The 14,823-nt window shown below is 43.9% G+C and overlaps 1 protein-coding gene across 7 annotated transcripts in view; it reads left to right on the top strand.

The window, feature by feature from the left end:
- ROBO1 (roundabout guidance receptor 1) overlaps window positions 1-14,823 on the top strand; it is a 650,998-nt gene that overhangs the window by 327,624 nt on the left and 308,551 nt on the right. The window contains exon 1 of one of the 7 annotated variants that reach the window (XM_056327047.1): window positions 2,413-3,257. The exons of 5 other annotated variants lie outside the window; for them this stretch is intronic. In XM_056327047.1, the coding sequence (XP_056183022.1) occupies window positions 3,203-3,257 (55 nt within the window). In that variant the 5' untranslated portion in view covers window positions 2,413-3,202. Of the gene's footprint in view, window positions 1-2,412; window positions 3,258-3,573; window positions 3,720-14,823 lie in introns of those variants that run through there. One more of the 7 variants, XM_056327050.1, reaches the window with a different exon arrangement.

Raw genomic sequence — 14,823 nt, 5'->3', positions numbered from 1 at the left:
CTTGTATATATAAAATCTATGTGTGTAAGTACATTCACAGAATATGTAAACCCATTTATTCCCTATAGAGTGACCTACTTGTAGATTTGTGGGTTTGCTCTTTCAACAGAAGCTATCAATTAAAATATGTAATTCAGTACAATGTGAGTCTGCCAATACTACAGAAGGAATAAAAAACACGCCTTCAAAATGTTATCGGTGGTGGTGCTGGTGTGTTTTCTTTTCTCCCTGGATACTATTTAGTCTAGGCTTTAAAATAATAAAAAGTCTGACTATATAGTTACTGGAACAGGTTACCTAAAGACAGTATGAAATTCAAGTCATTAGAAATGTATAGTAATCGGATTAAAAAATACTGGCTGGTGGGAGTCTACTTATATTTGACCCTCTATCAGAACAGTGAGGTGAAATAAATGAACTCTTGAGGCTCATTTTCAGCCCTGCATGTGACTCCTGTTTATTTAATTAAAAATGAAAAACCTCAAACCTAATTTATTGAAATCTCAAACTTCTCACAAGGGATTATCTAGGACCTCTTCACTGTTTCTGCGGTCTGTTTTAACTCTGGAGGTGCCAATGCATTTTTGCTTCATAAAATGCAGAATGATGCATGAGGTCACTGAACAGACAGAGAAATTTTTGACTAGGTACAGCCTGAAGAAATCTGGTCATCTCCAAATGCATTCACTGTTGTTGATTCCACCGTTATGATTGTTTTCTAAATGCATTTGAAGTAAGAGCTAATTCCTTTTTCTCTCTGAAAATTAATGTGCAGTTGGTGTCAAAACACTAGATTATTTTCCTAAACTTTTGAGTGGTTTAATGTCTGGTCTGTCCTCATCACTTTTAGTGGAAAATCTTGCCAGGGTCATTGCCGATGATACATAAAAAACCTGGATATACATAACCAGGGACTTCCTTTTGCAATGTAAAAGTTTTGTTTTAGATTATTGAAAAGTTGTCTTTACTACAGATCTCGTGTAAAAATGGACTGAAATAGATTAAGTGCAACCCACAGGACCTTTCTGTTGTTGGACTTCTAGTCAGAGTTTGCCCTGCGCCACCCTGAGGGAGACAAAATGGGGCAAATGCAGTGGGAGGCCAGCAAATGAGCGGTTCAGTTGGTGGTGGCTGAGAGCATCCAAACCTGTTTGGCTGACAACAGCGTGGGCTGCGTATGAATCCTGTGACAGGGAGCTACAGGAAGGTTCTTCCCCTGGTGTTTTATTATCCCACTGCAAGAAAAGCTTGCTTGCAATGGGGTTAATATATTCAACATGCTTCTTGGAAATTTAAATTTCCTTTCGCATCTCAGTCAATCTTCCTAACTTAATGAATCAAACCTAGGAAGAGCTGGAGCTTTGCTGTGAGGTGATAGTGCTGCTCGATGTCCGCCTTCCCTTTCCCCCAACAGCGTTAAGCCTTCCAGCCCCACCACTACTTCTGGTGGTGCCAGATAAAGCCCACACAACCATGTGGAGCTGTTCTGAGCTGCTCACGTGGCTCTGCACAGCACCTGTCCCTGTGCCCAGGCACTGGAGCAAGGGGTGGAGGACACTTGTCCCAGAGGGCTGGTCCATGCCTGGAGCTCGGCTGGGGATGGGGATCACCCACCAAACCATAGTCACCTCACTCCACCTGAAATGCCAGACAGTGCTGTTACCTGCCCACAGTGCTGCCTACTAGTGCCATTGATCATTATAGGAGAAGAAAGGAAAATAAACAGCCGGGTAAACCGTGAGGGGGAAGGCTGTGGCGGCGGTGAAGGGTGCGCGGGGCTGAGCGCGCCCCGCGGTCGGTAACGCGTGGGGCGGCCTCAGCGCGCCTCACGCCATGTTCCGCCTGGGCCTGGGGCTGCGGGGAGGCGAGCTGGGGCTGCTTCTTCGGGGGGGGGGGGGGGGGGATCTGGGAGGGCCTGTGACCGATGCGACCCTTGGCTCGGACCGGAGTCGGGGGGTGGGTGGGGTGTACGCTGTGCCCCGGGGCACGGCCGGGGGCGGAGGGGGCTGCAGCCGCTTTACCGGCGGGGTCTGCCGGGGCGGGGAGGCGGGAGGCGGCGCCACGGCTCCGCGCGGGGCGGGATCCGCCGGGCCGGGCCGCGGCGCTCCGGGCGCGCGGGGGCCGTGTAGGTGCGGCTCCTTTAAGGTGTCCTGAGGCGGCACCAGACCTGCCGCGGCGGCGGCGGCAGCGCGGGGAGGAGGCGGGGGCGGCCGGCAGGGGAAGGGGAAACCCGCGGCTGCCGCGAGCGGCTCGACGTGACACCAGAAAGTTCAGGCGCGGCGGGCTCGGCCCCGCCTGACTCGTGCACCCCTGCCCCGGCAGCGGGGAAAGGCGAGGGGCCGCTCCTCCCTCCTCCTCCTCTCCTCCTCCTCCCGCTGCCGCCGCACCGAGGGCGGGCGGGGTGGGTGGCTGGGGGCGTTGGCCCGGGGAAGTTTTGCTCGCCCTCTCTCTCTTTCCTTTCTTCCTTCCTTCGCCCCTCTTGTGCCCTCCTCCGGCGCTGGGGAGGGGGCGAGCTCGGGATTCCCGCGTGCAGGGGGCGGCGGCGATGCTGGGCAGGGCGAGGGGCTGCCGCCGGGGCTCCCCTGCCCGCCGCCGCGCCTGACTGCGGCCGGGCTGCGGCCCCCGACGCGCCCGCCTCCTTCCCCCGTCATGGGAGCGGGGGCTGCCGCCGCTCCGCCGCCACCGCGCTCTGCCCGCCGTTCGCCCCGCGCCGCCGCCCGCCCCTCGCCGGGTGCCCAGTGACTTGGCGGGGACTTCGCGGAGCGCGCTCCCCTCCCGCCTCTCGCCTTCGCCGAGGGCGGCGGCGGCCGGTCCCTGCGCGTCCCGGCTGCGTCCCGTTACTGGCTCGTCCCGAGCACCCACAGCCAAGTCTCGGGCCGGAGCAGCAACTTGTGATCGGCCGGCGGTGGACCTCGGCTGCGGGAACTCGAGGATCTTTTGTTTTCTCCTGTCGCTTTGGATGGTCCTGGGAAGTGTCAAGGCGCCGCTTAGGAGAGCCCGGGCCAGGAGTGGGGAGGCCGGCCGGAGCTGCCGGAGCCCCGCGGGTCTGACGGCCCCTGCCCAGAGGGGGCTCGCCCCGGCCGTCCGGCGGGATTAGGGAGCCTCGCTTACGTTAAGCTTCTGTGGAATTACAACTGGGGGCTCCTCGTTTCTCCCCCCGCTCTTCTGGCATGAGACTGCTTGCAGGCGCCACCCGAGGACAATGATCGCGGAGTTTGCTCACTTTTACCTCTTTGGATTCATATGTCTCACCTCAGGTAACCACCACGCGTAGGCGACTCGGATGTGAGGCCGCGGCGGGGCCGCGCTCCCGCCGCCCGCGCCGGTGTGGCGGGGGGATGCGCTGGCTGCCCCCTCCGCGCCTCCCGCCCCCCTCCCTTCCTCGGAAACGGAGCCTGCCTCCCACCCGGGGGGCGCCCAGACCGCGCTTCCCCGGGGCGCGGTGCCGGGAGCCGCCGGCGGGCGGGGGGCTGCCGGGGGACCGGCGTGGGGAGGGGTGCGCGGCGCCGGGTGCGGCCCCAGCGCTGCCGGCGGCCGCCGCGCCCCCTCCCCCCGCCCCGCCGGCAGCTCCTGAGGGCCGTTTGATGTGACCGCGGCCGGGGACGAGCCCCGGCCGGGAGGGGACGGCGGGAAGTGACCCCGTCCTCCCGCGGGAGCGGGGCTGCGCCTCCGCACGGAGGGGGCTCCCCACGGGTAACACGCCGGGGGAGAGGCCGCAGGTACCGCGCACCCTGCCCCGGGGGGGACCTGGAACGGCCGGGCCCCTTCCCAGCGAAGGGGTTCAGCCTGCGCACCCGCCGCGGGTGGGGAGTACGGCGGGGTCGGTGTGTGGGGTTTGGGGACAGGTTTCGCATCACCTTGGCGGTTAAAGTTTACCCACGTGTGTGAGGTGAAGCGCCAGCGTGATAAATGGGAGCGGGAGAGATCGCCGAGGAGATAGGGGGGATTAGTGGTCATTAGTCACTGTTTGCGCGGGGCTTATGCGTGTTGGGGCATTTTATCGTGCCTGTAGATTAAAGACAGGGTCGTACTAATAGCGTGTGGCTGGTGGCAGGTTTTGCTCCGTGTAAGCACCCTAGCAAGTGCCGGTGTCGAGGGATGCGCGGAAGGGCCGCGTATAGCGCCCTGAGCGGGGTGCGCATCCCTCCGCCGGCCCTGGCAGCGCGCACCCCCGGGCGGCAGCGGGGCCGGAGGGGTCCCGAGGGTGCTCGGGGGGTTTGTGTTTTGTGTGTCTTTTTTTTTTTTTTTTTTTTTTTTTTTTTCTTTTTCCCCTGCCTAAGCTTCCTGTTGCTTTTAGGAGGCCGGATTTGTCTGCCTGCAGTATTCCTTCCCGTTCTCAACAACGCCTTTTGTCATACGTTAAGCTATGGGTAAATGCAGTAAAACTTTGTGTTATAGTTAAGGTTAGTTTTGGGCGCGAACTTTTATGCCTTAATTGATTTTTATAAGTTCGCTGAGGACCTCTTCTGAGTCATTAAAGTTACAGTAGCGTGAGACACCTGGTCAGTAAATAAGTGAATGAAGTTTTTGAAAGACTTAAGTACACTGCCTGAAGCTTTAAGTCTTAATTATGTCACCAAATGCAATAACTTACGTCTGTTTCTAGATTATATCATAAATTCAACTTAAATTTTTGCTGTTAGGTACTAGGTTTGCTTCTTGTGGCTTTGAATATGGAAAGCTTTGCATCTTCCTCTTTTAAAAAAGAGAGTAACTCTAACCCTGTTCACTTTTGACTGTGTCAGTTGTGCAGTCTTCAATTTGCTTTTCTCTGTATTGCCTTCTTTATCTAATAGAGGGAACAATTGGAATGGGGAAGAGCCTCTTCACCAGTTTTGTTTTTTGTAAATCTTCCATGTCAATCCTCCCCACCTTGGAAAAGCAGACCTCATAGATTATGTACTCCGTAACTTAGTTCTGTGCTAGGGTATCTTAAACTCCCAAGTTAGGAAACAGTTTGGTAGGTTGTTTTTTGTTGTGTGGTTTTGGATTATTTTTTTTTATTATTATTCTCTTACCTTTCTCAGAGAAATGCTCAATAGAGTAAGACAGATGTAAGGGTTTTTTTATTATTTAGACACACCCTCCACACCCCACGGATGAGGAAGATCTCTTTAATAATGTTGATTCCAGCTGAGTTGTTGGAAAGGAGAAAAAAAAAAAAAAGCCATGAATTTTTATGGAGGTTTTTAATTTTGCCATGTAAGCAAAGTCAGTAACAAAGAGACAAACACCAGAGAGTAACTTTGCACCCATTCCCTCACCAGAGGGTGGGGTTTTTTTTCCTCCCCCTTAGCTAGAGTGTGATCGAATAGTGGGTCTTGTGTCTAGAACAATGGAGATGCCAGAAACCTTTTGCAGGATGAAGTTTGAGGGCAGATGGCTGCAGTACAGGAGGAACAACAGGAGTCATCTACAGCAGATTCCACACCAAAATCCTTTGAGTTCTACTGACAGCTGATATGCTTGCAAGTTGATTGATCCTTTCCTCCCTTTTCCACTGAAGGCTTTTACTTCCCTCACACCCAATACTGAATCAACGGGTTTTGTGGCCACGCTCTAAATAGAATGTTAGAAACTTCTACAGAGAGGTGGGAAATAATTGGGGGATGGGGAGGAGGAAAATTTTAGTAATAAACAGGTAAGTGGGTTAGTGTTTGTTAAAACAGTAACTGGTAAACCACTTAGAATTTTAAACCCCTAATTTTTACCCTGGCGTTGCTTCTCTGCAATCCTGTGAAGTACCTTCTTTCATCTAAGCCTGTGGTTTATAAATGTTGAATACATTTAAATTTGAATAATTTTGAACATTGGAATATAGCTGCTTTCCTTCCTTAATGTTCCAGTGCGATTTCAATACTTCTTTGCATAAAGATAAGAATAAAAATTGCTTTAAGGGGTACTTCTTTGGTATCCTTGTTTTCTTGAATATTTACCTGCGGTCTGCCTTTTTTCCTCTGTTTTGTGGCAGCCTTTCCTTTGTAATCCATAGAGTTCCCATCTCTCTACCCCCCAAGAAACAGGAGCATCAAGTTAATATTTTTGGAAAATAAAAGCTTTCAGTTGTCTGGAGAGTTACAAGCAGAATGCTTTTACTGTGAGTAAGACTGTCAGGGTTCTGGTTTTCCATGTGTGTTCGCGGCTCTGACTACTTTCAAGGCTATTTATAAATATGCTACTTTTTGTTTTTTCTGATCCTTCCACAGAAATCTTTGTATTTCTATGAAGTATTTCATTGCATTGGTGATTTCCACCTGCTCAATATGTTTTCCCCATTTCCTGTCCATGATATCCCATACTAATTACTGTACTTCAAACGGGATAGGTAGACTTGCTCAAGAGGGCTTTCCATGGTGTGTGAAATAGGCAGCTCTGACAGCAGTGAGGCAGGCATGGTTTCCAGCGATCGTTCTAGCCAGTGGAGGGCAAAATTGTCTCTTGTATTCCTTCATGGGAGAGTAGTTTATAGTTTGAGGGTGTTCGTGGAGTGTCCCCAAAGTCCTTTCCAGTTCCCTAGTCTGCCTGTTGGAGTAAGTCAGCTGTTTCTTTGATGCATGTTGTTTGCCTCACAAGTTTGTACTCAGAGGGAACCTTTCGCTCAAGAAGTGGTAGAGTATTTCAGGAAATGTTTCAGCTCTTTTACCATGTTCTCTGTCTAATAGTAATAAAAAAAGAGAGATTTTTTTTTTTTTTTAAAAACACAGTAATTCAACGGATTATGAACGGCTAAGTGCATAATCTGTAAAGCAAATGCTACCCAAGAAAATGTAAAACCCAGCTGTTTTTTCTTCTACCCTTAATGCATTGTATGCTGTTGTAAGTGATTTTACTGCAAGAACATTTAAGAAAGATTGAGCCAGCTGCTTACAGTTGAAGAAACTGGCCACACTTGCATTGTGTTTGAGAACTTTAAACTAGAAAAGAAATAACCACATCCTATGAAACTGACAGTTCCTTACTTGTGATGGAACATTTTCCAGGTAAGTATCCAGGTGTTTGACTGATTCAAAACCACTTACCCTTCTGAGTAGTGATAGCATCTGTGGAGGTCAAACTTATTTTCTTCAATTTGCATTAGTATGGGTTTTGTTGCCTTTCAACTAGAAAGACACTTCTGGTAAAACTTAGCAATTAATTTTGATACCCGTTTAAAACAGAGGAACACTCAGGCTGCGCATTGGTCACTGCAGTCAGTGTTGGTTGTAAAATGCTCTCTTGCTGCTGTGTCATACAGTCTCACATCATTGTCCTGAAGCAAGACAGTATTTTCATTATCAGGGATAATCTGTAATATTCAGGGTGCTGAATTTTGGACGATTTCTCTGTACTGTCCATAAGATTTTACTAGAAAACAAATTTATTTTAAGAATACTCCTGAATCTCCTGTCCAAAGTCTACAGGCTCAAAGTTATGATTGGACATACAAAGATAGATAGACCATTACGAATATTTTTAGAAACTAGTGACACTAAGGTAACAAAATTGTTTAATGTCAAATATTAACATGTGATATCCATGGCAAATTATGCTTTAGTATAAAATGTTTTGGAAGTGATAGCCAAAGAGGTCCAGTGGGGGATCAACAAATCATCTTTTGTAAGAAGTAGAGAGAAAAAATATTTAGACATTTGAGACTGAGAAATCTACTGCTGTACTTTACTAATCTGAGAACGTATTCCCACACTCTCAAATAATACTGGTTTTGCTTTGACGCTTAATTTTCTAAATAACTGGAAGAGTTTTGTTTCACAATCCTAAACAAATGTAATACCATGTCTCATTCTAGGTTAGCTTTGTCTAATTATTTTAATAATATGCTGGGGCTAGCAAGTCCAGTCAGTTGCTCATCTTCTACAACTTATTATTTTTGTCATCGTTAAATGTGTTGTGTGAATAACGGTCACTTGGCTTGGTGTCATGGTAGACGTTCTACATTCTTCTTCAAAATATTTCTCTTTCATAGTGAAGACTGGCATTGTTAATGTGTAAGTTGTAGATTTGTTGGGGGTTTTGTGTGCTTGAATGGTTGGGAATGAGGCTTTTTGTTGTCAATAGTTGCTAATGTTTTGAGGTTATTTTTGCGGTCAGGAAGCTAGCAGGAACCTTGCTATTTCCAAGCAAACTGAAAAGCACCTAAGAATTTTATATGCTGAGGTCCTGACATGTTTTATTTGTGTGTTCTGCTATATAATCTCATTCTGTAGTGATAACCTTCCTTAACTTTTCACCTGAGTGCCTCTTCATAAAACTGTAAAGCAAATAGTGAAATAACTGAAGTAGTGACTGAGGTGTATTTTGAGTCCAATAAATGGTGTAAACAGAGGAGATTCGAGCGTTTTCCTTTTAGTGACTAGAAGCTTGACCAAAAGGTGAGACTAGAGATACAAAGAAGTACTCTTGATAATGAGAGCTGCTTTTAAGGGCAGATAAATTTACTAGTTTATACTTTTTCTTCATACCTTCTTTAGGATTACCTACGTATAGGTCCTCATAGCACTGTTTGACTATAATAGCATGTTACACCCATTGACTGATGTCCCTTAGCTGATTATTGCATCAGCCTTAAATCAGCACTGAATTGGTGTGGGTAGAAGGGTATTTTGTGCAAAGAAGGAAGTTGTCTTATGAGAACAAGTATCTTGTTCTGCAGAGATGGGCTGTAGGTGGCAGCCAGCTGTGCTGAATTCATACAGTTGAGAGCTGGTACTATGGAAAAAATCTCAACAGGTGAAAAAGCAGAGCAGCTGGGAAGCTGCTAATGACTTCGGTTTTCAGTCAATGAGCAGAGTTCTGTTACACTGTTGTTTTATTGTGTTTGGGGGTTTTGTTTTCTTAAAGAGCTAAGTTAATGGTCAGAGTATGGAAAGACTTAGGTCAGATGCTGAAAGCTACCTTTCCCTGAAGATGATGGTAAGTGATTTTGAAATAAGATGGTGGTAAATTTAATTCTGGATGCCAGAGTGTCTCTGTTAGTTGACACAATGAATTTATTGGAATAATTGTGCATTTACCCACAAAAATTCTAAGATACGGTTCTGGAACATCTGCTAGGAGGTACAAGGTAGGCCTCACACCAGGAGTATTTTAATTGGTGTTACAACGGCAGCACAAAGTCAGCCTGTGGCAGAGGTAGGCAAGTATTTATTTTCATTTAACTTCCCTGAAGTACTCACTTCAGGTGTAAGTAGTAGGAGCAATGTCCTATGCTTCCATAAAACAATGAAGAGAGGCTTAAGGAAAGTGTATACTATTTCTTTTCATGTCTCTTGAAAATAAAGTGGGGAAACTATTTTTCCTGGGAAAGTGAAGGAGTGGGTGAACAACTAATGGGGTTAAATACTGTCAAATGTTTAGAACTGTTCTAGGGTTCTCTGAGATTTGTAGAAATTTTCCATGCCTGTCTTGTTCTGAGTCTTGGGAAAGTTTCTGACCAAGACTGTGTGTATGCATGTGTCTACCATTTTTGTTTTAATCATACACAAATTGGCAATAATAAGATCTGTGAATGGTGTCAGGCCAGTCTTTTAATTTAGAGCCTGCCTGTTACCTGAGCAGCTGCAGTTAAGGGGAAGGTGCGGAATGCTCTGTTCACACCCATGATCAGAGAAGTTGTTCCCCCATGGCTGAAGACGGAACTGTTTATTGAATGGTACATCCTTAAGGTGGCTTTACCAAAAGAAGAACTCTGCTGAGAAGGGGAATAGAAAACCTTTAGTCTTCACTTTTTTTAGTGGGAAGTAATGTTAACTGTGTTTCCCAGAAACAGAAAATTAGGAAGGAGGATCAACAGTTAATCAGCAGAGGATAAATCTGTAGATCTAAATAAAGGATCAGCATGTTTTAAAAGCTTAAAAAGCAGTTTTGCATCTTTGTGAAAATTGTTTTTCTGGTCCTCAGGCTTACTCATAGTTACTTTCTGTGCCGCTATCCAAAGAACTGCACAGAACTGGAGCACTTTTCCAACTAGCTTTTAGTGAAGTGATGTCGACATGTTTCTGCAGGAGTGAAGGCCTTGATGGTGTAATTTGGGAATATTCTTTACCTTCTGATACAGATGTTGAATACATGGATTTTGATAACAGCAATAGCATTTTTTAATGTCATCTTCAACCTCATTGGTAGCACATTTGGCTTTTATCTTAAGAGATTTTTCTTCTATATAAACTATATACAGCTAGTATGTAAAAACATCAGTGTTTGGTATTGGTTTTTTTTTTACACCTCTAAGGTGTTAATTTTCTCAGTCATAATGCTGACATATATAGAATACCTGTATTAGCATATATACTTTCACAAAGTAGTCAATATGTTTCTGAAGATTTCCTTCTTAGTTGGCTTTCAAAGAAATTCCAAAACAAACAATTCAGTTGGCTGACTGGTGGTAGAGGTAAATTCAACAATGTCCTCCCATTCAGCTCTTGTTTTCTTCCACTAGACTTGACACTGTTAGAGGGGCATAGGACTTTGTATGATACTAAATGCTTATATTTACTGAAATTTAAGTAAATCCCTGTAAGTTAAATAAAGCATTTAAGTATAATTTACTATAAATTCAACTTAGACCAAAATGGCTAGTTGAATATAATATTATTGAAATGTATGAATGTGTTTTTTTTTAATCAGGAAACAAGCATGTTTTCTGGACTGCTGCAGTCCTGAAATACATATACTTTATTTGATGAGATGCATAGTCAGATAAGCAAAATTCTTCAAGCTGCCCTTTTCTGTTGGCAAGTATTTGCTCAGTACGGTGTTGCATTACCTTAAGTCTAATGCTAATATAGTGAATGATTAAAATAATATGAACACCCTTTACTGTAGATTGAAGATCTGTAAAGCTGACAAGCCTGTGCTGAGCTCTGGGATTTTAAAATCTTAAAGTTAATATTTTATTTTTTTTCGCCTTGCCTAGTGAATTAGCAGTTAGATAAGCTCAATTTCGGAACAACCTGTCTTCTGGGGTGTGCAGGGCAGGGTATAGCGAGGGTCAGTCTCCAACCAAGGAAACCTGAAGCCATCCCTGGCAGCCATGTGAGAGAACTGTACGGTCTATACACTTTTGTTATTACTCTTGTTAAGTAGTCTTTGTCTTCCGCTTCTTTAAGTGTCTTGTACATAAATCAGAATTGTGATTTCTTTAGTACTGTTAAACTGTTTCATGCTAGTAATGCATTAAAACTTGCTTGGCTGGCATTTTTGTGTGTTCTGAAATTTGCATATCCCCGGGGAAGATATTTATTTTTCTTTCTGGGTTAGCTATATTGCATCTTATCTAATTGCTTAACTGCCTTTACATTGAAGATTAGACATATAAAGCGGTTCATGGTTTTAAATTCATGTATAGAAGACTTTAGTTTTACTGTTTGCTTTGACACTACCATAATAGATATTAACAGTTTCTCATTTTGGAAATTAGGATTATAATATATGGCCAAGGATATAATGTAGGCCTAAAGCTATGCACAAGATGAACTTACCTTTCTTTTGGAAGTAGGTAAAGGGGAAAAGAAATGGTGTTTTGATAGTCATCAGATGGATATGGTTGAAAGAGTGGTTTGATTTTCAGTAAGCAGTAAAACTCAGATTTTTTTTTTTGTAATTCAGGGTGTTGTGAGTTCAATTCCCAATTGAATTTGGGAAACTACAGCTAAATCGCAGGAAGTGTTTGACTTTATCTTCAGTTGTGGATGTTTATGGGTCACTGTCAGTACTTGGCCCATCTGAAAATTGAGATTGTGGTGAACATTTCCTTCAGAGCCAATTAACTGAAAAAAGCTGTATACCTTTGAATTTGCATGTGAATCTATAGCTCTGTGTAAGGTGATAAGCCAATAAAAGATGTGCTTCAGTATGTATTCTTTTAGAATCTTCTCAGCTTGTCCCTTTTGTAGCGTGTTTTACTAACATCGCTTTTCAACCTAGACATCTCCTGTTGGTCAAATAAACCCAAGGTAAGGATAGCAGCCTCCAAATCAAAAAATAGGTTGTGCCTGTATAATACAGGGTCATAAAATACAGATTCTGGATCAAATGTTCAGCAGTGTCACTAATCCTTTTCTTCTTTTTCTTCTTTTTCTTCTATCAGAATTTCTTGGTACCTGATATTAAACTTGGCACTTGGTCTAGCTTTGTGCTGGGAGATGTCTTGGATGCTAGGCAGGTTCAGAACTGAGATTTGCAAATTCTGAATGTTTCCCCACCCGCCTCCTACTTGCAGAACAACTCTGTCAGTACAACTTTCTAATATTGGAATATAGCTGTTGCCCTAGGTACAACAGTTGATGGATACTCCACAGTCAAGTGTTTAATGGTAGGTGGTGATAAAGGGAAAAAAAAATATTGCGAAATAGTGTAAGGAAATAAGGAAAAAAGAAAACAAGATAAGGGCAGTAACAAATTATTTTACCTTTTGCTACCCAAACTAGGAGCTCTCACTGGAGAGGGTGGAGTTCGGGACTGTGATGCTGTTGCAGCAGAATATAGGAGAGTGGATGTTTATAATGAACAGGCTTAATGAAAAGGGGTCTGATGTAACTGTGGAATGGAACTGTGCTACTGCTCAGGCATAAAAGTGATTGGCAGGAGGCCCCATGCAAGGAGTAAAATCCTGTCTCCACCAATGTGGAAAATTATGGTTTCAACTGCAAAAGGAGGTAAAGCTTGGAAGGAATTAGCATATCTCTAGCACTGAGTGGCATCTGGAACTGAATGGCTGGGTTAAATCATTCAGTAGTGATTAATGAGACTGATTGCTTAGGTTATACAGCCCTTAAAAATTAAAAGGAATAATTTCAAACTAGATGCAAAGCAGAAAGAGGGAACCATTACTACTATTGACCTCTTCAATACAGTAGGTGAAGGAAAGTTTTACCTGCTTTGATACAAAGAGAAATCTGTTATGTGCACTGTTAAGTTTAGAAACTAAGAATTTAACTTTTGACAATTGTTCTGAGGAATACTTGGTGACTTTAAATGTGTATGCAGCAGTCGGAGCCTTGACATGGGAAGGAGTGTGCAGGATGGAGAATTTTGCTGCTGGTAGGTACTTTGCTTCTTGGGAAACTTCAGAACAATTATTTCTATTTTCACTCTCACTCAGGAGTGTTAATCTGTATTGCCTGTAAGGAAAGCAAAATATTGAAACATATAAAGTGAAACAAAATTAAGAGACATGCAGAGTACTTTTAACTTTTCTTGAGCACGGTTCTGGAAGTTACTTAGCTGAATGGTAATGCCATTTGGTATCACATCAGGAGTAATGCTCAAAATGTTCAAAGGCTGTCATTCCATAGGAAGATTATAGTACTGATACATACACGCATCTGTTTACTTCCAGGTTTTTAGTGGAGGGAATAGAGAAACCAGTGAAGTGTGTGTTCAGGTGTTGAATTTTCCAGAAATGTAAAAAGAAGCAAACAGTTGTATCATAAATGATGCCAGTGATTAAAATGGTTGACCTTTCTGCAGCAAATTAATGGGGGTAGAAAATGAAGGGCCTAACTCCCTTTTTAGAATAAGATATTATCCCACTGGGGCTTATTGCTGCAAATATTAAAATAGAATTCAGCTTTAATCTCTACCAGCTAGGGGCTGAGGTTCCCTGAACTGCATTGATGAGAAATCTCTGCTCACAATATTTTTGGCTTCTGGATTGCCAGTTTTCCTGCTTGTTTAATGTCCGTCTCAATTTTCTTTAATTTTAGGGTTTTTTGTCCCCTGAGGAGTGTCCAGCAGAAAGCGAGCAAGTAGGACTTCTTAAAGCTAAATGATTGCTTCTTTCCCATCCATACATCTATGTGGTAGCTGCCACCATAATGTGGAACAAGACTATTTAATTCCCTCCCGCTACCCCCCCACCTCCCTAATACTCCAGGTCACATGGAGGTTTTTTTTCCCCTGCCTTTGCTGGGATAGCCCAGCTAAGAAGTTTGGCAGATTTAGGTTGACCCAGTGTTTAATGTTGTGACCAGAAGGAGTACATGATATTTATACAGTTGGCTTTTGGTGGTGGTTTTTTTTTTTTTTTTTCTCTGACTATAGGATTATTGATATTGTTGATGTTTGGTTTTGACTGTTAAATGTGGTTGTGTGGTTGTGTGGGGTTTTTTTTTTGTTTTTGTTTTTTTTTTGTGGTGCTGAATTACTATTTAAATGTCAATGAAGTCAATTGTTACTATTCCAAAAAGACTGGCTTAATATCTGCACTCAGATTATTTTGTGTTCGGGAATGATATTTCTGTCTTTGAAGGATTTTACATTTTATTTTACATCAGTTTACAGAAAGACACTTACATTTTGTTTGTCTGTTACCTTATTGCAGGAAGGAAAGCAACAACCTCACAGCTAAAAATTTGTGGTGACCTACAGTCCAGTAATAATTAGAATTAAACAGAGTTAGTCATTTAACTTGGTCGTTTCATCACAGTTCCTTTAGGCTTGCAGCTGATCATTTTGAATCTCATAAAAAGAAATTTTATTTTACTCACTTTACCCAGGTCAAGTAAAAAGCCACATCAAGTTAATGAATCCTTTTCTTTGCAATGAACTGAACGTGGCATTTGTTTTTGTTCTGGCAGTCATGAAATCACAGGGTGTTGGCGACAAGTCCATTATTGGCTCTGTGCACTGTTTCTGAGGGCTTTTACTCCACCCAACGCATTATGTGTGCAGACTGCAATGTACTTGTTAAAACTTGTTTTAAAATGAGGATTCCTTTTTTTTTTAAAAAAAAGCAGTAATAAAGAGAAAATAAAAATAGCTACCTGTTCATTAGCATAAATTAAAAGAGAAACAGCAGCTCATTCATTTTGTGGCCTGAGGAAG

The sequence above is a fragment of the Falco biarmicus genome, chromosome 2 (assembly GCF_023638135.1).
Source record: "Falco biarmicus isolate bFalBia1 chromosome 2, bFalBia1.pri, whole genome shotgun sequence".
Lineage (NCBI taxonomy): Eukaryota > Metazoa > Chordata > Aves > Falconiformes > Falconidae > Falco > Falco biarmicus.
Note: the sequence above shows the minus strand (reverse complement) of the source record. Positions and strands in the feature narration are given on the sequence as shown.